General features: G+C 44.0%; 2 protein-coding genes across 3 annotated transcripts; both read right to left on the bottom strand.

Annotated features, from left to right (window-relative positions):
• On the bottom strand, window positions 1-26,507 carry NSDHL (NAD(P) dependent steroid dehydrogenase-like). Of its 2 annotated transcripts, XM_037133313.2 has the most exons (8): window positions 26,355-26,507; window positions 17,144-17,258; window positions 12,734-12,892; window positions 9,788-9,934; window positions 6,338-6,466; window positions 3,042-3,184; window positions 1,571-1,673; window positions 1-417 (listed from the first exon to the last, which is right to left on the bottom strand). In XM_037133313.2, exons 2-8 carry the CDS (start codon window positions 17,213-17,215, stop codon window positions 85-87), a joined length of 1,086 nt encoding a protein of 361 aa, XP_036989208.2. In that variant the 5' UTR covers window positions 17,216-17,258; window positions 26,355-26,507; the 3' UTR covers window positions 1-84. The 2 variants fall into 2 exon arrangements, with proteins under 2 accessions (XP_036989208.2, XP_053526182.1); XM_053670207.1 differs by lacking the exon at window positions 26,355-26,507 and having other exon boundaries at window positions 17,144-17,269.
• LOC128628163 (60S ribosomal protein L9-like) lies at window positions 19,578-26,615 on the bottom strand. Its single transcript, XM_053670210.1, is given in 4 exon segments — window positions 19,578-19,815; window positions 19,818-20,185; window positions 26,355-26,443; window positions 26,538-26,615. Coding segments are annotated over 4 exon segments (771 nt in total). The 3' UTR covers window positions 19,578-19,579.
• Window positions 26,616-26,624: the final 9 nt, after the last annotated feature.

Here is a 26,624-nt window from a genome sequence, read left to right as displayed (position 1 = left end):
TTACTTGAAGAAGGTTAGTTTATTAATCCACAGGGAAGAGCTAATGGTGAGGGAATGTGAACGGAGGACCCAATCTTGGGGGCCTCACTTGACCTTTCGCAGGTGGTGGAAGCTCTGCACAGTTCTCTTTACAGCGTCATCCATGGTGACCAGTGGCTGGTAGCCCAGGACCTTTTTGGCTTTCTCACAGCTGTAGTAGTGGAATGTGCCAGCCAGTGCGACCCGCATTGGTGTGAAAGTGGGCTGAAGCTGGATGACAGGACTGGCCACCATCACCAGGAGGGACAGCAGGATAGCTAGACAGTAGGCTAGCCAGTAGGGAATGTGGTACTTCGGGGCCTCATAATTGAGGCCTGTCAGGATGCGGGACAGGAATGTCCAGAAAGGGATGGGTTCATCATTGGTGATGTGGAATGCCTGAAGAGAGAACAAGAAGTTAGAGACTGTTCCCTCACTGGAGGGATGAGCAGGCCACATTTAGAACTTGAAGCTCAGGCACAGCTGCTGGCTCATCCCAGGACCAACGTTTTTGGGAAACCAGTGGCCACTCCCTGACCATCCACCTGCCCCAGCTCCTTTACAGGGTACCTCCAAAGTGAGGCAGGCATTAAGCCCATGCAGATTGCAGCATTTCTGTGCTTCTCAAACACGCAAGTGTCAGCTGCTGACAGAGACAACTTTCCGACTTGCAGCTAGGGCAGCTTTAGGTGTAGAGAGGGAAGGTGATGAAAATTTTGTCTATATGCCAGGGTTTTAAGTGAAGCTTAGATTGTACCTGGGAAGGCACTCCTGTTAATTTAATTTAGTAATTGTGTTAATCACGGTAAAACTCATCTCATCTTCAGATGCAATGAACAAGGCATGACAGTTCTCAAATGTGCTGTGTTTGGTCTAAAGCCACCTACCCTAAGAGTTATATGAGTGGGAAAATGGCAGAGGTCCAGGAGAGAAAAATGAGGCCCAGATAGAGCAGATGCCAAAGGCACGAGTGTAAAAAAAGGAAGAGGGGAATACTCAGAATGAGAGGAAAGGGCAAGGGGCCCACATGTGCTCTCCTATTTCTGGGTGAGTGCTCACCTCCCCCACATGGCCACCCTGTACACTGGGTATCAAATGCCAGGAGATTCAGCTACACCAGCTCCTCAGAAGGAGTGAGAAGCATGAGAATAGAGGGAAAATGGAGACATCTGGAATGAGTGGGAGAAAGGGTAAATAGCAAACACTCTGTCCAATGTTCACAGAACCCTGTCCAGAGTAGCCATGTCCATGGAGCAGCCAGGTTACGTTCATGGGAAACCAGGTCCTGAATCCCTGTTCAATCCCAGCTTGTTCCTCTGGATTTTGGCTTTCCTGTGCGATGTGGTACTGCTATGACACCATGCTCTTAACCACAAGGGCTCAACCTTGACCAAACAGGATCCTAAAGGAGGTCTACAAGGATGCAGAACCATGAAGGGAAATGTGCCAGTGCAGTTAATCACACAGCGAAGAAATCTTCAGATGGGCAAATGTGCAGGGGGAGGATGTGGTGGGTCAGCCACTGCCAAGCTGGGAGAAGTAGGTGCCTTACCTTCCCACCCAAGGCCGTGTCTTGAGAGAGGTGTTCTGCAGCCAGAATGTGTCCATGGACCACGTTCTCCACAAAGGTGAAGTCCACCAAGTTCTTCCCATTTCTGTGGGCATACAGATATAGTTCCACTGGGCTGGGAACACTCAGCTGCACGTGGAGGCTTGCACGTGGAGACTCTGCATGTGGACCCAGGGTTGCTCCCAAGTCTCAGTGCTACTACTGAGTGTTGTAGTAAAAAGACTGCTACCTGCCCAACAGCTGCTACCTGCCTTGGCAATGCCAGCCCCTGGTACTCGTGGATATCTATAACAGTTAAAGATGTACAGGGGTCCAGGGCTCCTGGGGCCCTAAGGGGTAGTGGGACATTTAAGGACCAATTAATGAATCTGAAAGGCAGGTGCCCTGCATGCACCATCTGGCACAGCCAACACTGGTGTAGTCTGTTCTGAGGTCCAATTTGGGCAGCAGCTCTTAACTCCTTCCAGGACACTCTGGGCTGATGCCTTGCTCTGTCCTCACATGTTTCTACGATGTCCTTCAAAGCAATGGGACAGGGCAGAAGGGAGGCCAAGTGAAAGGCAAGCAGGCCAGGTAGAGAGACTACGGGTAGATAGACTACGGGGAAAAGGGAGAAAATGGAACAAAGGAAGGAAGGAAGGAAGGAAGGAAGGAAGGAAGGAAGGAAGGAAGGGGTAAATGTATCGGGAAGACAGCCACACTGTCAGCACCTGCACAGGCCCCTTCAACTGCACTCTCCTTAAAGGGGAATGTTAATGCCTCCACCTAGCTTCATAGATACAAGGAGAGTTGAGTGCCTGCCCCTTGACCCTGGGTCAATCTTCCCGCTCTGAGCCTGTTCCCTCCATTTCCAAACCAGGACACAAATATTTTCCCAGCTTGCCTGAAAGGCTCCTATAGTAGGTTGAATAGCGCCCTCCCCAAATTCATCTCCCCCTGGAACTTGTGGATGTGCCCTTATTTGGAAATAGGGTCATTGCAAATGTAATCAAGGTTAAGTGAGTTCATACTGGAGTAGAATGGGCTGTACATCCAATGGCTGCTGTCCTTACAAAACAAGATACATGTAAACAGAGACGCACAGACAAAATAAGGTCCTGTGAACATTCAGGCAGAGACTGGAGTGATGCATCAATAAGCCAAGAAATTCCAAGGACTGCCGGCCACCACCAAAGCTGTGAGAGAGGACTGGAAGAGATTCCCCTCAGAATCTTTTGAAGGAACCAACCCTCTTACAGTAGGATTTCAGACTTCTGGCTTCCAGAACTGGGAGAGAATTTATTTATTGTTTTAAGCTCCCCTCCCCACCCAGTATGGGGCATCTGCTGTAGTAGCCCCTGGAAAGAAATAAAGAGGTCAGCAGAGAAGGACATGTAAGAAGAGAGCTGAACGTGACTGATCCTTGCTATAGTGGGTTCAGGGGGTCTTGAAGAGCAAGCATGGGCCAACTTACCCAATTATGAACTTCATCTTGCCTTTTCTGGCTGCCTCGATAAGGATGGGGACCAGCTGGGGGTCCCTTGGGCCAAAAATGCCATGGGGGCGAATGGCTGTGGTTAAGAAATTCCTCTCAGGATCATTGGCACCCAGGACTTCCTGTAGGAGAGCAGAAGGAGCGTGTTTATGGTGGACATGCCGCTCCGGCTAAGTAGTACCTCCCACAGGGAACATAGATGCCACCCACTGCCCTGGGCTGAATATCTGCATTGGTCATGGTATAATTTTGGTTACTTCTTTACCCCATCCACCCCAACCACCCACACTGGAAAATGCAGGAGAGACAGCTGGGTCAAAATCAGTAAGACCAAAGGCTTGGGTTTGGGTTCAAGACTAAAATGTAGAAATGCAGCCAGAGGAAGATGAGCCTTGGCAGCAGTTTGTGCAAAAGATCTGGGGACTGTAGTGAGCCAGTTACCTGTGAGCCTCCCATGAGGGTTGTTACCAACAAAGGGGCCCTTGCCTTAAGCTTTATGTGCTGCTGCAAATTTCTACCAGTCATGAGCTGTTCTGGTCAGTTCTGAGTACCACCTCCCAGGAAGGGACTCTGATGAACCCAAGTGGGCCAGAAAGAAGGGACTGAGAAGGTGAAGGGGTTGGAAGAAACAAGGCAGCCAATACTGGTGAAGTCCTAAGAGCAGTGCCTAGTACCTATGAAGTGCTCAGGGAGAGGCAGCCACTATTCCTGTCATCTACCATCAGGAAAAGAGAAAAGTTGTGTTCTGTGTAGCTTAATGGACATACTAGAACTTAAGGGCTAAAAGTACAGAGAAACAGGTTTGTCTCAAAAGTAACAAAACTTCCTGAATGGTTTGTTACATTACTGGTAACACTGGGGACCATGACAGTGCCTGCCCTGACAGGGCTGCATGCTGATTAAATGGGATGGCCCAAGCCAACCATTTCAGTAAGTGCATCCTTAATAAGGACAGTTATCTAAAAAAAATTTTTTTAATAAAAAAAATAAGTTTAAAAATATTTTAAAAAGGACAGTTATCACCTCACCTAGGACTTCTACTCTATGGTGGAAAAAGTTTTGTACCTATTTGGGTCCTAGAGAGTTTACATTACTTGTTGACTGAGTTTACAAGCACTATAGCTACCCAACAGTAGAGAAGTGGTCTCACAACAGATTCCCACAGCTATCTCTCCTCTTCTCGCCACACTTCTGGTCCCATGGCACTGGGGGAAATGATTAAATAAGCCTTCCAATGCCTTCTACCAAGACTCATCTCTGTTGCTAAAAACAAGAGAGGTGAAGGGGTCCTAGATCAGTACCACATTCCATCTTTTTATGTTGGGAGGTCTGAAAACCAATAGTGAATTACTGTGTGCCAACTGTAGCTGACAGCAGGCTCCAGGAGGCTCCTGCTGGAGGCTTTTATAAGCTTTGCTTTTTTCCAGTTGGGCATCAAAAGTCAATGCAAGTGACTCACTGATGGTCTGAGCCACAGATGCTAATTGCAGTTGAGAACATGTGCCTGCAGTGCACACCAGGCACCTTGGATGAGAGTGCACAGGGCCCAGCAGAAGCTTCAGTGATCTTTGGGTCAAGTCCAGGCAGGTGTGCTCCAAGGAGCAGGGTAGCAAAGACAGGACTCCAGCTTGCAAAAGACTAGGCCTCCATCCCCAAAAGGACTGGGATGGACCTCATGTCTCTCTGAAGATGAGCTCCTCTGCAACTTTCTGAGCTGGAATAATAGCAAACAGGCAGCAGACTCTCCGGGAGTGTGAGGGGACCCATGCCGATTTAGCATTACACTCTGGTTCCATATGTACCGGCTATGACAGAACCCTCAGTAGCTGTGATGTGCTACAAATATCTGGGAGAGGTAAACTCACAGCTATCCAGCTAAGGCATGCTGTCTGTGGACTATGAACATTCATGGCCTTTCAGCTGAGGCTGTCCTCAGGGTAGTGTCCTCTTTGGACATTAATCCTGGAGCTAGCTGCTGTCAGGCTTCCCAGAATCCAGAAGTCTGAAGGGTTGGTGCCTGCTACTCAACTCAGATGGCTGCTAAAACCAGGTGCTCCCAGGAGAAGCCAGATTGTCAAGCAGAAAAATACTTTTCCTTCAAATAAAGCAGGATCCTTCCACTGTTTAATTTTTAAAAAGGAGGGAAACAAGAATGCCATTAGGAAGGTATTTCGAATGAAAACACACTCCTTGTATGTTAAGCCCAAGTTCTGCCTGCACACTTTGAATCATCAAAAATTGCCTGATTTCTAATTTAAAAAAAGATTTTTTGTTGTTCAAAAGTACAGTTGCCTGCATTTCCCCCCAACACTCCCCCTACCACAGCCGTCCCCACCTCACTGCCCTGATTCCACTCCCCCTTAGTTCTGTCCATGTGTCAGATTTCTGAGTTCTATAGCAACTGAGTAACCCTGCATAGAATGAGTTTGAGCATAGGCTCTGGAGCTAAACTGCCTTTGTTCAGCCACCTAGTAGCTGCATGGCCTCAGAAAGGCTCTGAATCTCTGGGAATCAACTGTCCTCATCTGTAATCTGGTGACAATAGTAGTACACACCTTAAGGGGTCATTGTGAAGTTTAAATGAGGCAGTTTCTGCAAAAGACTCAGCAGTATCTGGCCACATTAAGCTATTTTTTAATGATTTTTTTAATTGATGGTTTTTAAAATTTTCTACAGATTTGGGTGTTTTTAAAAAAGATTATTTATTATTTATTTTTAGAGAGGGGGGAAGGAAGGAAGAGAGAAACAACAATGTGTGGTTGCCTCTTGTGCACCCCCTACTGGGGATCTGGCCAGCAACCTAAGCAGGTGCCCTGACTGGGAACTGAACCAGTGACTCTTTGGTTTGCAGTGCAACACTCAGTCCGCTGAGCCACACCAGCCAGGGCTGATTTATTTTTGGGGGAGGGAGGGGGAGAAGGGAGGGGGGGAAGGGAGGGGTGGGAGGGAGAAAGAAACATCAATTGGTTGCCTCCTGTATGTGCCCCAACTGGGGATCAAACCCACAACCTAGCTATGTGCCCTGACTGGGAATCAAACCCACAGCTTTTTGGTGCAAGGAATGACACTCCAAACAAATAAGCCAAACAGCCAGGGCTTTTTATGATTTTTTTAAAACTGAATTTCACCCACAAATTTTACTTCCCACATTAGGTACTTAGGCCTCAGAATACTAACTTCATTATGTTCACAAATCTTATTCTTAAGGACCTAGGACCTTCAGATGTTCATGGAACTCACTTGTCACTCAACTCAACCAGTTCTCAGGTACGTACTCTCTCCTGTAAGATCTTTGTCTCCGTGTAGTAGTCAATGGGTTTCATGGCATAAGGGAGGTCCTCAGTTCCATTCTTGATGTCAACGCCCTCAAAGATGACACTAGCACTGCTGGTTAAAATGAGTTTCTGGCAGAGGAGAAAGGAAGATTAAAAAAAAAGTCAGTAATGATCACTATTTAAGCACTACAATGGTCATTTATGAAAGAGAATCAAATGGTACTTGTTCACAACCTTCACATGCAAGGCACCACACAAATTATTTACTGCAATGCCTTTGCTTTTCAGGCCTTCTTAAAATAATCCAAAGATCACTATCTTTTGCAGCTATGTGGATTCTACACACATGATGGAATTCCATTATAAAACAACAGATTTTACTTCTTTTCTCTCCTATCACAGCCAAGGGATATGATAGACTTCCATTACTCAAAGTATCTCACTATGGGAGTGATTCTGCGTGAGGGAAGAACAGCTAATAAACTTTGAAAGAGATGTCTGTCTGAAAAAGACCTCTGGTGATTCTGATACCAACCTTGGCATGTCAGCACATGCAGGCAAATGCCCATGCCCATTTGAGAAATATTACTCAAAAGGAAGATGCTCTTTTATGAGGGTCCCCAGCTGGCAGCCCTCTGGTTAAAGGTATCTCATCCAACACTGAACATCATTAGCTTGAATTATATCTTAACTACTTTTATTCAACATTGCCCTGAAGTTCTAGCCAGCATGGTAGGATAAGACAAAGAATGATGTATAATGACCTAAAAAGAAGAAATAAGACTATCACCATTCACAGATATGGGATATGTGTACACAGACAACACTATGAATATACATAAAATACTGAAGTTAGAGTTCAGCAAAGTTGCTGAGTACAAAGTCAATATACAAAAGTTAACTGTGTTCCTATGCACTAGCAATTGAAAATGTGATACGAACGACATTTTGATAACCCATAAATGAGGTATAGAGTGATAAATTTGACAAAAGATGTGCAAAACCATTATGAAGTAGAAAACTCTGTTGAAAGAAATTAAAGAGATAAACAGAGATCTTATGTATTTATGGATAAGGAAGACTTAATATTGGAAAGATGTCAATTCTCTCCCAAATGACCTTTAAGTTTGAAGCAATTACAATAATAATTCCAGCAGGCTTTATCAACTGAACAAGCTGACCCTAAAAAGTGTATGGATGAGCAAAGGGCTAAGGACAGCCAAAGCAAATTCTGAAGAACATGGTTGGGGGTGACTTGTCCTACCAGACACTGAGATTTATCCTTAGGCTCACTGAATTAAGGCAGAGCACAGTGGCCTGGGTACAGACAGACACCAACAAAGAGGGAGAGAGAGCCAGGCACAGACCCACGCAGAGCACCAACATGCGAGTTGTGCTGGATGGGGTGCTGAAAGTGGGGAAAGGATGGATCACACAAGAAATGGCGCTGAACAACAAAGCATGTGGTCTCTACCTCAGATCCGATGCGAACATAAATTCCTGGTAGGTAAAAAGTTTAAATGGGAGTAACACTTAAAAACTTTCAGGGGAAAATACCATGTTAAACAATCTTTGGATTGCAGTATTATGAAATGTTCCCTAAACACAACACAAAAAATCCTTTCCTACACTGTTACCCACTAAGCTATTTCTGCCACTTTAGTGAATATACTGGAGCTACATTATCAAGATGGATATATTTCAAGAATATAACATTAAGGGGGAAAAGAGCAAGTTACAGGATGAGCTATTCAACATACCATTTTATAAAGTTTTATAACATGCAATCCATACTTTATATTGGCTGCACATGGAGCAAATAAAAAATAAACCCCAACCCACAGAAGTAGCTCCCCATAGCTAGGGGAAGAACAGAAATGGCATGGAGTAAGGGTACACGCAGGGCCTCAACTCTACCAGTGATAGTGTTTCTCAAATGTTGTGACAAGTGCATGGTTGCTATGTTATTCAAGAATCTTTTTTGGGATGCCTGGGATATTCCACTTAAAACCAGCAGCAGTGTGCTTCGTGCTGTGTTATTCAAGCACAGCAGAGTAAGGACGGAGTCTGGGCTTTGGCAATGGAGGGTCTGATTCGAATCCCACTTCTTTCGCTTAATAGCAGAGACCGAGCTTACTCCTCAAAATCTGCTTCCTCACCTGTTAGTGATATTAGTAGCCCCTGGCTACCTTGCGAGGAGCAAGTCAGAGGACAACTGCAGGGCAAAGTTTCTTGTCATTTGCCAAGTGTAAGGGGTCACTATTATTAGGACTGATCCTTTCCGGGGTGCAGAGTTCAGAAGAGCTCCTGTTCTTGCTGGTGCCAGGAGCCAGCAGATGGCATCAGGACTGTTGGGAGAGAAGCCCTTGGCTCACTTCAGTCTTTTTTCCCATTTACACAGCCATCTAGGGCATATGACACTTGTGAGGGTGGAGTGCTTGGGTGACAGGGAGCTGCTCTGTCCAGCAGCTGGTACCCCATAAAGGGGATCCTGAGAAACAGGATTTACAACACTGCAACAAGTTATGACATGGTAAAAACTCACGTCCCCTTTGGGTCTGCATTTTAACCAGTTCATCCTGTATAAAAGTAAATAGTTTTTCTTTGAAAATATTAGCAAAGTCTGGCAAATAGTATGGTAGTTCCTTAAAAAGTTAAAGAAAGAATTACTGTATGATCCAGGAATTCCGCTTCTTGGTATTTACCCAAAAGAATCAATAGCAGAGACAGAAGCAGATATTTATAATAACCATATTCACAGCAACATGATTCACCATAGTCAAAAGGTAGAAACGACCTGAGCCATTTCCAATTCACTGATGGGTGAATGAGGAAATGAAATGTAGTCTTGTTTACAATGGAATGTTATTCAGCCTTAAAAAGGAAAGAAATTCTGACACATGCTAAGTGAAGTAAGCCAGACACAAAAGGACAAATAGTGTATGATTCCATTTGTATGAGGTCCTAAGAGTGATCAAATTCAGAGACAGAAAGTGGAAAGGTGGGTACCAGGGGCTGGGGGAGGGAGAATAGGGAGCTGTTGTTTAATGGAGACGGACTTCACTTTGGGAAGATAAAAAAAGTTCAGGAGACGGATGGTGGGGATGGTTGCACAACAATGTGAATGCACTTAATGCTGCGGAACTATACGCTTAAAAATGGTTATGATGGTAACTTTTCTGTTATATATATTGTCACAATAAAAATACAAGCAATATCTACATTTTCTGGCTCTTTAACCAACGACTGATAAGCCTTATGGTCCTCAGATGGTCTATTCCAATGCAGTTAGAATATTACAGCTCAAATTGGCCCAGCTGTTCCAGGGCTTAATTTCTAAGATGTTCTTCTTTCAGAAGCAAGCCTTGCTAGGCCCAGGAGGAGAGCAAGAACCCTTTCCCCTGCACATTTAGAAATGTGTGACAGCACTCACTTCAATCTTCCCCTTACCTGAACCCCAGCCTCTTTGCAAGTTTCAATGACATTCTTGGTGCCAATGTAATTCACTCTATAAAAGACTTCCTTGTTGTTACTGGATGGTGGGGGTGATGCACAGTGGAAAACTGTGCTTACACCTTTCACAGCTGGGTACAGGTCCTAGAAAAGCAAACAAAGACAACGCCAATCACTCCTGCTTTACACAAGTAAACAGCCTCCTCACATTCCCACTCCCTGATCTGTCGCACATAGGTGTCTTGCCCTTTTATAATTCTACAATTAACAAAGAAATACATTCTCATTGTAAAAGATTCAAACTATAGAAGTACATGGGAAAGAAACAATGTCGTCCCTTTAACTGCCCCCTGTCCATTAATTTGTCTCTAATAAAAAATAGGCTTCCCATCAGACGCCTGTGGGATCTGTGCCATTATGCCCTACAGAGTGAGGTACAATTCAGGATACCTGGGGGTAAACTTCCTGGGGAAGATGAGCTCATAGACACAAATTATGAATCATATGAAAAAGCCCCACATCATGAAACAGTGTAAATGGCTAATATACAGGAGTATTCTTTTCTGTGAAACTAGACAGAAAACAGCTGCCTGAAAGGGACTGAAAACAGGTATGCTTAATTCACTGCTAAGAGGAACCAGAGTTCCCCAGAACAATAGTCAACTGAAGATCTGGGACAGGAAATGGATGAGATAAGCCAGGAACACCTCGTCATACCAGAAAGCAAGAACACTAGCCAAGACTCCTGGGGTCCTGCTACAAGGACTTAAGAGCCAACTTATAGAGACTCCCACTAGCCAAAGAGGGAGCAATTTGATCACCAGTAAGAATAACAATACATTCTGCAAATTAGTAAATGAAGAGGAAGAGTCAAGCATTTAATCTGCATAAGGTACATAGATTTGAGGTAAGAAACAAAGAGAGAATAATGACAGCATGTCACCACTTGGCAAAGCCTCAGTTAAGTAATAGGATCTGGGAAAAACCATCAGTAGATACTAACATCACCAAAAGAAAGATAACCGTGAATTAAGTATCTAGAGTCACTTATTAATATTTTGTCATGATTCCCTCTATTTAGATACACATACATATATGATTTTTCTGAAACCATTAGAGACTAATTTGCAGACATTGTGCCACTTTGCCTCTAAGCTCTTCACCCAGCATATCCTAAGAAAAAAGCCACCCTCCTAAAAAACCACAAAACCACCATCATACCTGGAAATTAACACATGGGGCACTCTTACCCAATAATTAGTCTATCCAAATTTCCCCAATGGTCCCAATAATGTGCTTTAGAGCCATTTTTATATTTCGATCTAGGATCCATTCATGGGTTGATCACACATAGTATTTAGTCCTCATACCTCTCCCATCTCATTGAATCTGGAAGAATATCCCTATATATATATTTTTTTCTTTTTGTCTTTTAGAGCAATGCCACTTTTTCAAGTCAGTTATTTTGTAGTGTTCCTCATTTTGGATTGGTCTGTTTCCTCACGATTGATTCAGGTTTAATACTTTTTGCAGGTTGACTTCGATCACTGGTTAAGGTGATGGCTGGCAGACTCTGGCCATCAAAAAGATACCTTTCCCTTTCTGTAATTAAAAAGAAATCTGTGGGACAATCACTTGAAACTATAAATATCCTCCCCAGAAACCTTCTACCAATTGATTTCAGCAGTCAGTGATGATCTAATTATCGCTCCCAATAGATCTAATAGATCTAATAGAGCCACAGGGAGGACATTTGACTCTAACCACTGCTGAACAGTAATGCCAAAAAAGTCTAACCACACCAAGTGTTGGCAAGAATGTGGAGCAATGGGATACTACTACCACACTGCTGGTGGGGACGAAAAGATGACATAGCAGCTTTGTCGAGCAATTTGGCAACATCTAATAAAATTCAAAATATTAATACTCTTATGACATGGGTAAAGTTTGAAAACATTATGTCGAGTGAAAGAAGCTAGTCATAAAAGGGGCAAACACTGTATGATTGTACTTGTAGGCAATGTCCAGAACAGGCACAACCACAGAGGCAGGAGATGAGTGGCTGGGAGAGTAGGAGAGGATATGGGACGCAACTGCTAACCACCCGGGGTTTTCTTATGGAGTGATGGAGGAAATGTTTTGGAAATAGGTAGTGGTAATGGCTGCACAACTTTTTAAATATACTAACAACCAGTGAATTGTGCACTTTAAAAATGTGAAATTTAGCTCTGGATGGCGTAGGTCAGTGGATTGAGCACAGGCCTTCGAACCAAAGGATCACAGTTCGATTCCCAGTCAGGGCACATGCCTGGGTTGCAGGCCAGTTCCCAGCAGGGGACGCATGAGAGGCAACCATACATTGATGTTTCTCTCCCTCTCTCCTTCCCTTCCCCTCTAAAGATAAATAAATAAAATCTTTAAAAAAATGTGAAATTTAGCCCTGATTGGTGTGGCTCAGTTGGTTGGGCACTGTCCTGCAAAGTGAAAGGTTGCCAGTTTGACTGCCAGTCAAGTCTCAGGCCTGGGTTGCAGGTTCAGTCCCTGGTTGAGCTGATAAATGTTTCTCTCCCTCCCCTTCTTCCTCCCATCCCCTCTTTCTAAAAATAAATAAGAAAGTCTTAAAAAATTAAAATGTGAAATGTATGGAATGTATATTATATTACAATAAAAATTAAAATAAACCCAGCAATTATACTTTTGAGTATATGCTTTGGAGTAGCAGCTGGTACACTATAGTCCATGGATGACTTTATTTGTAAATAAAGTTTAATTGGCCCATGCCCATTCATTTATATATTGACCAGGCTGTTTTTGCACTAGTTTCATATTTTTCAAAATTAAAAAAATTTTGACACAACAATTTGGTTGGTCTTCAAGCAGGGGAAGTCACTAGTTTCTATTTGGGGTCCTATGGGAAATCAGTAAGGCTGTATGGCCCATTACCTGTTGGCTGCAGAGGTCACCCAGAAAGAACTGCACCTGGGGATTGTCAAAACCCTGCCGAATATCAAATACATTGACAGTGTAGCCTCTTGCCAGCAACTGCTCCACCATGTGCTGCCCCAGGAACCCAGAGCCTCCGATCACAGTGCACTTCTTGGCCTGCAGAGAGAAAGGGGTGGCAGGGGGTACTGTAACCTATAAAGAATGTGGACTCATATGTCATGAGCCACTAGAATGACAGGTCCATTTCTTTGAAACCCACCCTGGTTGGTGTAGCTCAGTGGATTGAGTGTGGGCTACAAACCAAGGTGTCGGCGGTTCAATTCCCAGTCAGGGTACATGTCTAGGTTGTGGCCCAGGTCCCGAGTGGGGGGTGTATGAGAGGCAACCATACATTGTTTTTCTCTCCCTCTCTTTCTCCTTCCCTTTCCCTCTCTCTAAAAATAAATGAATAAAAATATTTAAAAAAAAAAGAAACCCTTATTGAGCCAAGTTGGAAGCTTTACACAATTCTGGTATTCTGTCATCAGTGGTGACCTCCTGTCCTGGGATCAGTAAGGAGGGGAAAAGTAGCCTTTACATTTCAGAGCAGGAAGAGGAGGGAGAGGGGGGAGAGGGGGGAGAGGGGGGAGAGGGGGAAGAGGGGGAAGAGGGGGAAGAGGGGGAAGAGGGGGAAGAGGGGGAAGAGGGGGGAGAGGGGGGAGAGGGGGAAGAGGGGGAAGAGAGAGAGTGTGCAAATGAGACTGAGAAAGACTTTGGCTACATTAGATGATCCAATATCTGCTGTGTGTTTAGTGAGAGGAAAAGGAGGTGTCTCAGAAAGAACTTAAACCACCTATGATCAAAACTGGACAATCTAAAAAAAAGTGCTGTCTTCTTGCTTCTGATAGCTGATCACTGGTCACTTATAAGGCAAAACAAAAGACACCCCTACTCAACTACAGTATGCATTCAAAACATCAGAAAGAAGAAAGCCAAGGCTCCACAGTTTCAGGAGAAAGACAGGCCCTTTTTCTTCCTGACCCTATGAGGCTGAGTTCTGTGGCCTTGGACTCACTGCCTAACCCCTGCTCACCTTAGTATATCCAAGACTATTACAGTGAAGTGGAATCTGCTGGCAGGACTGCAGTGAGGATGGGGGAGCTGTTAGCCAGGGCTTTGCTTTGCCTTCTCTGAACTCTGAGGAGGTTGACGAATCTGGGAGATCTCTAGCCTTTACATTTCGGCTTCTGTAACACATTCACTTTCCTGCCCAAATCCCAACTTTGATAAATAACGTAAGTGCAAGCACTTAAATATTCTCACTCCAGGAAGTCGATGCAAAATTGTGGCTATTGCATGCTGATTAAGCTGGCTACAAGTGTCCCCAAATGAGGACCTGTGATATCACTACACCCTTGGGTCTTCCTAAAACTGTATCTAGAGTTCCTTAAGAAGACAAATACCCATTTTTCCCCCTAAGCTTGTCTACAGCAAGTCAGAGTTGGGGGTTAGAAACTAAATATCTTAAAGAAATTCTGTTTCTGATTAAAAACAAACTCACTCATTCCACCACTTATTCCTTACATACCTATATAATTGAGATAAGCAGGAGACTTGAGATAATTGAGATAAGCCAGGGACTCTTATTACAGATCTACTCTTGCCACCCTGGTGTCCCACCTGGGATAACATTTTCATACTGGAGTCCACTGGGCATCTGGAAATGGCTCTGGAGCTTTAGCATCATTTGCCCAGGCCTCACATGCCACTCCCACCAAATGATCTTTTCAACCCATTCTTGTTTACAGTCTTCATTACTCCTGTGTGCATGTAATCACCTCATGCTTAGTAATTTGTACCTTGACTGAAATTTCTCAGATATCCCTAGGGTGTAGGCAAATTAAACACATAAATCCCATTCAGTTCTGTTTTTTTAATATTTTATTTATTTATCTTTAGAGGGAAAGGGAAGGAGAGAGGGAGAGAAACATCAATGTATAGTTGCCTTTCGTGCATCCCCTGCTGGGAACTGGCCTGCAGGGAACCAGCCTGCAACCCAGGAATGTGCCCTGACTGGGAATCAAACTGCGATTGTCTGGTTCGCAGGCCCGCGCTCAATCCACTGAGCTACACCAGCCAGGGCTTCAGTTCTGTTTTTAGCAAACCCTTCTCATCCTTTCCTCCCAAGTTAGTTGTATAGGCAAATTCAGGTTTTTTGTTTTTTTTTCCAAAGAACTCCAAAGCTCCCTGCTTCCCACACTTACTTTTCTTGGTTTCCACAGAGTCTGCCTGGGCCTAAAAAGGGGCTAATGTCTTTACTCACAACGATAATGCTATGCGGTTAGAGTTCATGTGAAATAACCAATTTTTATGGCCATGAAAGAAAATGCAGGGGAAGTGGACACAATGGGTAAGGAATATGTATTAGAAAGTAAGAATAGAACTCCAGACTGAAAACAGGTAAGGAAACTCAAGAATTGGGTTACTGAAGGAAGAGCATAACTGAGGGAAGTTATAAAATCAATTATCTTAGAGTTTTTTTTCTGATTCACTATCATTTATATTCTCAAACATTCTTGAAAAACATAAGCAAATCCAGGGACATATCTATTAAATTTACAAAAAGACTAAATGTAATAAGGCAAACCAAGAAGTATCCAATTTTATTCATGCACCACACCTTCTTCATCCATTCATCTATTGATGGACATTTAGTTTGCTTCCATATCTTGGATATTATAGGTAATGCTGGGTACAACATAGGGAATATGTGTATAGCCAACAACATTGCAAACTGCATGGTGCCAGATGGGCACTAGACTAATCGGGGTGACCACCCCACAAGTCATGTAAGTGTCCAATCAGCATGTTGTATACCCGAAACCAATAGAATATTGTATGTCTAATGTAATTGAAAAAAATTCTTAAAAAGTGCGCAATTTTTACTTTATCTAGCTATCCATCTACATATCTACATTCATCTATTTACTGCTCCCAACTATTTTAGTGTAAATTTCTTTCACATTTCAAAAGATATTCCTATGCTAAAGTTATGTCATCTTGGTTTTGATCACAAAAGTGATTTAAGGATTTCCTATTTCTTTTTCAAAAACAAAACTTGTGCTCTGGAGAGAGTTTTAAGTATAGAAAAGAAAGCCATCTAGACAGCCTATTTTTAAAAAGTTTTTATTTATTTATATATTTTTAATATTTTATTTATTACTTTTTTATTTTTAGAGAGAGGGGAAGATAAGGAGAAAGAGGGAGAGAAACATCAGTGTGTGGTTTCCTCTCACATGCCCCCACTGGGGACCAGACCCGCAACCCAGGCATGTGCCCTGACTGGGAATCAAACCAGCGATTTTTTAGTTCGAAGGCTGGCACTCAATCCACTGAGCCCCACCAGCCAGGGTTGGATGACCTATTTTAATAGCAGTATGGTCTTGAGATAAGAGAATGGTCTAGGCCACTGGGTTTCTTCCAAACATGTTTTCATTTTTTTTCCAAAGATGTCTTACACAGAATGTTAGATAAGATGAAAGTGTTCTTTTGATTTTAGTAGTTTGAATGTGTAGCTTTTACTTACTATAAAGTTAATCAATGAGAAAGAACATCTGATACAACCATTGGAATCTAGACTTTTTTTTTTTGGTTGCTGAGTATCAGTAAAATCCTAATTTATACATACAAGAAACTGTAGCTGGCAAATGGCTCTGCTGGTTTGTCTGAACACTAGAGTGCGACATTAACTTTCAACTACAGGGGCACAAAGAAGGCTTTACTCTGAGTTCCACACCTAAACCAGGGTGATGCAGTGGCCCATGGGACCCCTCTGGGGAGTCCTCCTTTATTAACATTTGACATAAACACATTTTACCTTGGCATGACTACATTTCTGAAGTATTATCATTCATTAAAAGTGAACTGGAAAATCTCCAGGAGGCTTTGCTACTGCCACTGTTGCCCCTGGGTAAGGCTTCTGCCATTTCACTCAGAAGCCCAGTCTAGCATGCCGAGGCCATATGAAGGCAAACTGAGGCACCCAGTTGATTGCTAGCAGTTACTACCAGGCATGTGAGGATACCTAGAACATATAACTCAGGGGCTCCCCATGGCTGCAGCTTTGGGAGTGAGTTCAGGGTAGACCAGCCACAGATCCCCCTACCTGGGCCCGGCTCAAACCACAGAATCATGAACAAAGAAATGGGTGCTGTTCTAAACCACTGACACTGTTACAAAGCAGTAACTGATACCTTAAATAAAGAGATATATCTTATATAGAAAAACAATATTCAACATTAACTGATTTAATAAATGTACCAAGTATAATGTTTAACCCACCGCTAACTATGAATAGCTTGCTGGTACGTATGTGCTTGACTTTCCCCCTCTCTGGTTTTGGCTAACCCTTTTTGTGTCAGTACTTACTTTTGGACTGTCTTCTGTCAAATGTGGCCCTGTGACCTGGTCTCTCATTGGCTTGCCAACTGCTTCTTCCATTTCAGCTCCAAATATGGTCCTGTTTGTGATCAACCCTTCTTTTCTGAAAGACATAGTTAAACATAAACATGTTTTAGCTGTAAGTATTTTGTGTGCATGCCATCCCTCATTGAGTTTTCACAAAGAGCTGAACTTTAGTGTAGCCGTTGGCTAGAGCCCTCAGCCTCCATTCCTGTGATGCAGGCTGCTCTCTTAGAGAAGGTCATAACTGGTAATCCAGGAAGCTCAGAGAATCCCAAAGAAGTTGGACCCAAGAAGGAACACACCAAGGCACATCATCATTACATTAGCCAAGATTAAAATGAAGGAGAGAATCCTAGAAGCAGCAAGAGCTAAGGGGACAGTCACCTACAAAGGAGTTCCCATCAGACTGTCAGCGGATTTCTCAAAAGAGACCTTACAGGCAAGAAGGGGCTGGAAAGAGGTATTCCAAGTCATGAAAACCAAAGATCTACAACCAAGATTGCTCTACCCAGTAAAGTTTTCATTTAGAATGGAAGGACAGATAAAGTGCTTCTCAGATAAGACCAAATTCAAGGAGTTCATCATCACCAAGCCCTTATTATATGAAATGTTAAAGGGACTTACCTAAGAAAAAGAAGATAAAAAAGATGAACAGTGAAAGGACAGCAAACTCACAGTTATTAACAACCACACCTAAAACAAAAGCAAACTAAGAGGACAGCTAGATCAGGAGCAGAACCATAGAAATGAAGATCTCATGGAGGGTTAGCAACAGGGGAGTGGGAGGAGGAGAAGGGGGGAGAAGGTACAGAAAATAAGTAGCATAGACAGTAGGTAGAAAATAGATAGGGGGGAGGATAAGAATAGTAGGGGAAATACAGAATCTAAAGAATTTGAGACACGTGTTCGTGAACTAAAGGGGGAAATGGTGGGGGAGGGGTATGCAGGGTGGAGGGGAATGGAGGGGGGGAATAGAGCAAATGTAATGGCATAATCAATAAAAAAAAAGTTTAAAAAAAAAGGTCATAACTGGTCCCATAACTCACTATATACTTGGACTAGAGGCAGAATGAAAGGCCAGTTAAGTAACCTCATTCATCAGTCACATCAAAAAGAATGTCTTTGGCATTGTAGCTTTTCCCATGGCACGCATGTACTTTCGTTACTCTCTATTTCTCTTATGTTGATCATTATACTGTGATAGTGCAGTGGGAAAATGCACTGACCTAGGGAGCCCTGCCCTGATCACAAACTGTAAATCTACTCAAGTCATGCCTTTTTACTGTAGCTCAGTTTCCCCATCAATAAAATGGACTAGGTGCTCATCACTGAGATGCCAGCCAGGGCCTAGGGTGCTGGGAGGGGGAAGAGTGTAACAGGAGATGGACCTTTCCTTTTTGGTGAAATTAAAGCCATCCTGACTATGCATGGAAGAACTCAGAGAGTCTGGGGCCATCAGAAATCTTGAGAGATAGTAGTGAAGCATCCCAGCTGACTAAGTCCCACAGTGATACTCCACAGAAGACTATCACAGATCCCTGAACATCTAAAGACAGCAAAATTCATGACAAGGAAAACAGTCTGACTGCTCACAGAAGGCTAGATTTATAGAACACTCTTTGGTGAGGAGGTAGCAGGGCAGCCAGCACCAGGGTCTCAAATAGCATGATTGCTCTCATTGAATTACACACTCACACTCATACATACTGCCATGCTCAAATGTCCCTGTAGGAACTGATTTTGTGGGTGGCTAAATGGCCTTGAAACAGATGTTAGGATCCTCAAGGACCAATGGGGTCAGCTTGGGGAAATATACAGGGTCTGGCACAAATAAAACTCCTGTTTTATTACAAAATCATAAGCATGTAATTCTGTAACATTACAATCTCACACTCAAGCACACCATATGACATTTTAGGTGAAACATTCAAACTAAAACTATAAATTATTACACCCATATTATTACCCTACCAACCACACTCAAGCAGGTGAAACTTCTGCCAGACCCTGTATTTCTGAAAGTTATGGGGACAATATATGAAAGTTATCAGGAAAATGTATTTCAAAACTTCACTTTAAAAAATTTATTTATTTATCTTTAGAGGGGAAGGGAGGGAGAGAGGGAGAGAAATATCAATGTATGGTTGCCTCTTGTGCGTCCCCTACTGGGAACTGGCCCACAACCAGGGCATGTGCCCTGACTGGGAATCAAACCATGATTCTTTGGTTTGCAGGCCTGTGCTCAATCCACCAAGCTACACCAGCCAGGGCCACTTTATTTTTCAATACACAGCTTTTATCGCATCTTTAAAATTACACAAATAAATGTAAGGAATATCTCAAGTAAGTGTGAGGAATCATTTGGCACCTTGCTCTTTCTATAGCTGGACACCTTAGATCTTATTCATCAGCTTGCTGATCTGTTCCTTTTTCAGAAATATAGATACAATCCCAAAATGTTCTGATATCCTTGTTTTTAACTGTTGCAGCGTGCTGACTCAAAGCAGCTGAATTTGATACAAGTTCAATGTCATTTCCTTCCAAAATCAACTCATCTTTTTGGGCCTGAGGTACTGAACAAGCAACACCTGACCTCATCCGAACCCTGAGCATATATGTTTCACCCAAGAAATTCTGATTTCAACGAGAGAACCATTCTTCTGAATAACAACGTTGATGGGGAAGTGAGCATACACAGACCTCATCTTGTAACAGAAGCCCAGTGTAACACCCTTGATCACATTCTGTACGTGATTGCAGATCTTGCAAACGGTGGCCAGCTCCTTTCTATTTCCCCACCTTTTGTCAACTCGGAGCCTCTTCTTTTTCTTTCCAAGGAGACTGAATTCTATGTTGATATGGTTGAAGTCCCTCTGCAGGGTGCCTCTGGGGCCCTTCACAATAACTGTGTGCCCCTTCAGAGTGATGTCCACATTCTCAGGGATGTCAACAGTCTGATTGCTGAGAATGGTCTTTGCCCTCGCAGTAGAAGTGGCAAAGCCAAAACTTCACTTTTTATAGATCTTTTCAGAACATGTAAGTTGTCCTCTAGTTCTATGCCTATCCCATCTCTCTCTTTATCCCATAGTCTTCCTTGTGTTGGTAGGGGCCCCTGCCATCTGTCCACCCTAAACAGAAATGACTGGTGAGCTTTGAGTCATTTGACTCAATGTGTAATCAGCTGGAGAATGAGTTTTTAGCCACTTGCACCAAGGTGTAGCAGCATGTGCCAGGAGTTCTGTCTTCCTCACTGCAGTATCTCAGCATGAAGCCTGGCACAAAGCGGGCATTCACATATCTACCAGACCCATGAATACATGGAGTGTTTACATGCCTATACAGACCCCCTCCTGCTTTCCACCACATACACAGAGACACTTAACTAAGGTGAAAGAGTTTCAAGGGGGCAAACAGGTTTGTCATATTTCTGTTGGTGCTACACTCACAAATAGCCACTGCTGGCTTCTTACTCAATTTCCCCAGATACTCAGGGAAACATGAGGAAGTGACATATGATAGACAGCACTGGCAGTGATGTAGTCCAAGCCAGGGAATGCCTGAGGCCATCAGAAGCTGGAAGAGTCAGGAAAAGCCCTCCTCTAGGGCCTCCAGAGGGAACAGGGCCCAGCTCACTTCTGGAGTGTAGGCCTCCAGCACTGTGATAGAAGAAATGTCTGTTGTTTTAAGCCCTCTAGTGTGTGGTCATTTGTTGCAGCAGTCCCAGGAAATCAGCACAAGTATTCTCCATAGTAGTGAAATTCAAACAGCATGGATGGACCTGGAGAGCATTATGCCAAGTGAAATAAACCAGGCAGTGAAAGACAAATACCATAGGATTTCACCTTTAACAGGAACCTAATCAACAAAATGAACAAGCAAGCAAAATAGAACCAGAGACAGTGAAGTTAAGAACAATCTGACAGTAACCAGAGGGGAGGTGGGAGGGAATGGGGGGGGGAGGGATTTCAGGAATAACTATAAAGGACACATGGACAAAACCAAGGGGGTTGGAATCAGGGAAGGGAGATGGGGATGGCTGGGGTGGGGGGGAGTGGTAGGTGGAAAATGCAGATGACTGTACTTGAACAATAAAATTTTAAAATAAAAAATAAATAAAAACATAAAATCTGTTAAAAAAAGGAACAGTATGGAAAATGGAGAAGTCAAAGAACTTATATGTATGATCCATGGATATGAACTAATGTAGGGAAATGCTGGTCTGGGAGGGGGGGTACTAGGGGAAGGGGAATGGGAGAAAAATGGAAAAACTGTAATAGCATAATCAATAAAATATTCTTAAAAAACAGCAGAGCCCTGGCTGGTGTAGCTCAGTGGGTTGGAGCGTCATCCCATACCCTAAAATATTGCAGGTTAGATTCCTGGGTTTTTTTTTTTTTAAAGATTTTATTTATTTATCTTTAGAGGGGAAGGGAAGGAGAGAGGGAGAGAAACATCAATGTATGGTTGCCTTTCGTGCGTCCCTGCTGGGAACTGGCCTGCAGGGAACCGGCCTGCAACCCAGGCATGTGCCCTGACTGGGAATCGAACTGCGATTGTCTGGTTCGCAGGCCCGCGCTCAATCCACTGAGCTACACCAGCCAGGGCAGATTCCTGGTTTTCATCCAGGTCAGGGTGAGTATGACAGGCAACTGATCAATGTTCTACTCTCTTACATTGATGTATGTATGTATGTATCTTTTTCTCTCTCCTCACCTTCCCCTCTCTCTCAAATCAACAACAAACATATATTTGGGTGAAGATGTTTTTTAAAAAGGAGAAATTCTTATGCATGTTACAGCATGCGTGAACCTTGAGGACATGTTAAGTGCAATGAGAACCTTGAGGACATTAAGCTAAGTGAACAAGCCAGACACAAAAGGACAAATAATGTATGACTCTACTTCTATGAGGTCTCTAGAATAGTCAAATTCATAGACACAGAAAGTAGAATGCTAGGTGCCAAGGCCTGGAGAAGAGAATTGGGGAGTGACCCTTTAGTTGACAGAGTTTCAGTTCTACAAGATGAAAAGAGTTCAGGGAGATAGATGGTATTGGTTGTTGCACAACAATTTGAACCTACTGGGTGGGCCAAAAAGTTCATTTTTTTTCCACAAGATGGCTCTAGTAGAGCTTAGTTGTCTTTAACTTCATTTAAGATAATTTTGTTAGATTATATCATGACAGCTGTCATAGCAGCTTGCATTCAAAAGCTTAACAAAATTGGTGAATTTTGTATAGCTATTTTAATATTGAAGATGGAAGAAAATATAGAACACTGTTCGGCATACTATGCTGTATTATTTCAAGACAGGTAAAAATGCAACTGAAACCCAGAAAAAGATTGGTGCAGTATATGGAGAAGGTGCTGTGACTCATCAAATGTGTCAAAAGTGGTTTGTGAAGTTTTGTGCTGGAGATTTCTCACTGGATGATGCTCCATGGTCAGGTAGACCAGTCAAAATTGACAGCGATCACATTGAGACATTAATTGAGAACAATCAACACTATACCACGTGGAAGACAGCCAACATACTCAAAATATCCAAATCAATAAAGTTATCATTGCAAATGAAAAATGTGTCATTTATTTTATGGAAAAAACTAAACAGACTTTTTGGCCAACCCAATTCTTAATGCCCCTGAACTGTACACTTGAAAATGGTTAAAAGAGTAAATTTTCAGTTCTATTTTACTACACATTCACTCAGAAGAACAGCTCTGAATGGGAAAATAAGACCCCAAAGACCAACATTCTAGGGGTTGTAATTGCTAAGGTTCACCAATCAGAAGCCTTAAGTCTTTCTCCTTTAAAATGGTATGTCTTTGAATCCATGAAAAACTGGTATGTATGCCCTGCTATGCACACTGGGACAAAGTCTTAGGCTGAAAAGAATCTAGGAAAAGAGAGCTACCTGCTCCTGGTGAAATACAAGTGCCTCACTCAACTTCTGGGCAAGAAGAGGAGGGCTGCTGACAGGATTCAATAAAGAGGGGAGTGAATGAACCTGGTTTCTTCCTTCCTGCTGGAGAAAGTTCCACACTACTGAGTCCTGGAGAGAAAAGAAATAGATCGTCTGTCCATTTCAAACGAGATAGAGAAAGACGAGTGTTCTCTCCTTGTTCTTTCACAGACCTGAGGCATCTGTATGTTTCTGTCATTCGTCTCTCTGCTTATCTGTTTACTTTTAGTACATACAAAGGCCCTGGCTTTGAATTTGTGGTAGCCACTGAGAAACCCATCAGTATGCCCGTGAGCTTCAGTGTATGCTGTTTCCTTTCTGCTCCAAGGTGAGTTCCTACTCATCCTTCAAGGCTTTGCTCAACTATCAACTCTGTGAAACCCCTTCCTCCTCCCCCCGAAAGGTTAGCTGCTTCCTTAGCACTTGTGTCTGCTTCCATTCTATCACTTTGCCCACTGGTTTATACTCCCCTGCCCACATCTGTCTTGGCTGACTAGGCTGTGAGCCCCTGGAGGGCCAGCAAAGGGCCTGGAATGGAGTTCAGGTTGAACTGTGCTGCTGCAGCTGGCCTGAGACCTCACCTGTAGGGCAGCAATCTACCTGCTGACCTCAGAGCTGCTGTGGGGCCCAAACAAGCCCCAGGTGTAAAAAGGGCACTGCAGCTGGTAGGATTAGCCAGGTGTGTCAGCTCATTCATTCCTACATTCCATCATTCACAAGGCATTATATGCTGGCTGCTGCCAAGCAGAACCTGCACAAGACAAGGAGCCCACCACTTCATGTTGAGATAGACCTGGGAGAGCATTGCAGAAGTGCCTTTGAGCTCTGCTGAGGGTAAAAACTGAGAGCAGGGAGCCTGGCCTAGAAGGCAATCCCTGAGCTGAGTTCTCAAGACCCTGGAGGATTGAGTTAAGTGGACAGGGCAGGTGTCCTGAAAGATATTCCAAGTCCCAGGGTGACAATGACGAGGTGACAGTACAGAGCCAGTATGTTCTGGCAACTATGACAAGTTGTGTCATGCTGAGTGTGAAGCAAGACTGGGAGCAAAATTGAGAGCATGCATAGGCTGTTTATCAAGTTAGAGTTACCCTAGGAGGAGAAGGGGGAGTAAGCCCCTGGATGCTGTAAGCAAGGGTGAATGTTAACGTCAGAAAGATCACTCTGGCTCCAGTGTGGAGAAAGGATTTTAGCCACGTTGTGGTTCCAAGTATGCCAGGTCGGTGGAATGACAAGAGCAATTCAGAAAAAACAAAACAAAACAAAACTAAACTAAACTAATATTACCTGAAGACCTGCTAAATGCAGACCCTTTTACATATATTATATCAATAAGACCCAAAAAGCAACCAGTTAAGAAGACAATACTGGTCTCATTCAACAAATGAGAAACTGAGGCTCAGAGAAGTCAAGTGACCTGCCCAAAGTCACACATCTGGTACATAATCAAGGCAGAGAACTTGCAGTTGTTGCTTCTACTCGGCCAGGCTGCCACCTACAGACTGACTGGGAAGATGTGGAGGGACAGGAAGTAAGAAAGACTACTAGCAGAGGCAAAACTGGGCAGGAGGCTCAGATGCCAGGCTGAGTTGGACTTTACTCTATAGTCCAGGGAACCACTGAGAGTTTAAAAGCATGGAGGTGATCTGGCCAGAGCTGTTCACAGGGAAAATTAACCTGGTAGAACAGGGTGGACTAAATAAGTAAGGAGCATCAAATAGAAGGATTACTCATCAGTCTTTCAAGCAAGATTTACTGAGCACCTGATATGGGTCCCTCACTGTTGCAGACACTGGAGTGTCAGCAGTGAACAAAACAAAGATTTCTACCCTCATAGAACTAACCTTCTGCTGGATGAGCAATAAAAACCAAAGTAAGTAAAATATACCACAGGTTAGAAAGTGGAAGTACTATGGGGAAAAAAGTAGAGCAGGGTGTGGGGTTTGGATGTGCTGGGGGCTGCAGTGCGAAACAGGGTATTAGGATGGCTCATTGGGAAGGTAAGAATAAAGCAAAGATGGGAGGGGGGAGAAGTGGACCAAGGAGGCAGAAAGAACAGCTACAGCAAAAGTTCTAAGGTAGGAGTGTCCCTGTGCTTTTAAAGCCCAGCAAGGAAGCCTGTGTACCAGGGCTGGAGGGTCTGGGGAGAGGAGAGGGCATGTCATTGCCTTGCAGACCAAGGTGAGAACTTGGACTTCGACTATTTGGGATGTTGATGATGAAGGCTCGCATTGGGAGTGGAGCACCAGAGGTAGCAAAGAAGAAAAGGAATGGCACCTAAGGGGTAGAATTGATAGAACTTGGTGGCTGGTTAATGCAGAGGGGACAGGAAAAAAAAGAATGTATGACCCAAAGATTTGGACCTGGCTCCTGGCTCACACTCAGAGGGGAAAAAGGCAAAGGGCACAAGTTTGGTGAACACTTTCATTTAAGGAATACTAATAAACCTCAGGCCTTTCTTAGCCTGAGAAACTTCTGCTCTGACCCCTGCCTCCGTAAAAACTACTCCAATGTCCCGATGGGAAGCAGGTAGGGGTTGAGAGTCACATAGATCTCTTAACACGGGGCTGGTTGAGGAAGGCCGATGCTGGACTTCCAATTTCACTAGTGCAGCTCCGTTTCAGCCCAAATCCTCGCAGACGCCCCCTTATAATTCTGCAAGCATCCCTCACACTTCCAAAACTCCTCTGAAGCTTTATTTATGAGGGTATCTAGGCCTGGAATGCTCCTCCCTATCTGACCTTGAGTGTTTGCGTGTCAAAAAGAGTGTATTGTGATGACCTCTCCCTCTCATGCTCGCTCATGTCTCCTTCACTCCCTTCAAAGTCCGTTCCCAGGCCCCCAGCTAGCTTCCTGGGCTGCTTTTTCCCAGGGGTGAACCGAAATGAGTCTCTTGGAACCTGGTGAGGGAAGGGAGTGCTCTCAAAGGGGTACCTTCAAAGAAAGCCTCAGCTGGTTTCAGCTCCTATGTCCCAGCCGCCCGAACCTATGCGACAATGCTCGGTATGTCCCTTCCCTTCTCTGGGTCTCAGTTTCCCTATGAGTAGTCTCCACGCCAACACTTAAGGTTCTCTAATCCGTTTGGGGCCCAGCGACCCTAACTCAGTCTTAGGCCAGACCAAAAAGCCCGGACCTGGACCGCCCCACCCAGCCCCTCGCATTCCCGCCCAGTCGCTGACACCAGACAGCCTCCAAGGGGGAGGGGTCACGACCCTTACCTGTAGTAGATGTCCCCCTTGCCGGTTTCACCACGACTGCAGGCCGCACCCACTGGGCTCCTGCTCTGGTCGACGGCCGCCAACTTTTTCTAGCAGCCCGAAGTGAGCTAGGACTCTGGGGAAGCTCCTCCAACACTAGGACTGGCTGGGCTTGGCCAATCAGCGCCTGTGGCGTGATCGCGCCTGACGAGGCCAGAGCTCCACCTGCAGCGCGCCACTACCGGCCTTGGGCGGGGCCTCTGCTGAGTTAGTCCCACCCATTCCAGTCCA

This window comes from Artibeus jamaicensis, unplaced genomic scaffold (assembly GCF_021234435.1).
Source record: "Artibeus jamaicensis isolate MK-2021 breed Jamaican fruit bat unplaced genomic scaffold, CSHL_Jam_final contig_554, whole genome shotgun sequence".
NCBI lineage: Eukaryota > Metazoa > Chordata > Mammalia > Chiroptera > Phyllostomidae > Artibeus > Artibeus jamaicensis.
The sequence above is the reverse complement of the archived record's forward strand: the minus strand, read 5'-3'. Positions and strand labels throughout refer to the sequence as shown.

Coding starts and splice junctions, on each gene's coding strand:
- NSDHL (XM_053670207.1), bottom strand. CDS start 17,269: ATGTCTTTCAGAAAAGAAGGGTTGATCACAAACAGGACCATATTTGGA. Junction 12,893..17,143: donor TGACAGAAGACAGTCCAAAA/GTAAGTACTGAC, acceptor TTCTCTCTGCAG/GCCAAGAAGTGCACTGTGAT. Junction 3,185..6,337: donor CAAAGATCTTACAGGAGAGA/GTACGTACCTGA, acceptor GCTCTCCTACAG/GAAGTCCTGGGTGCCAATGA.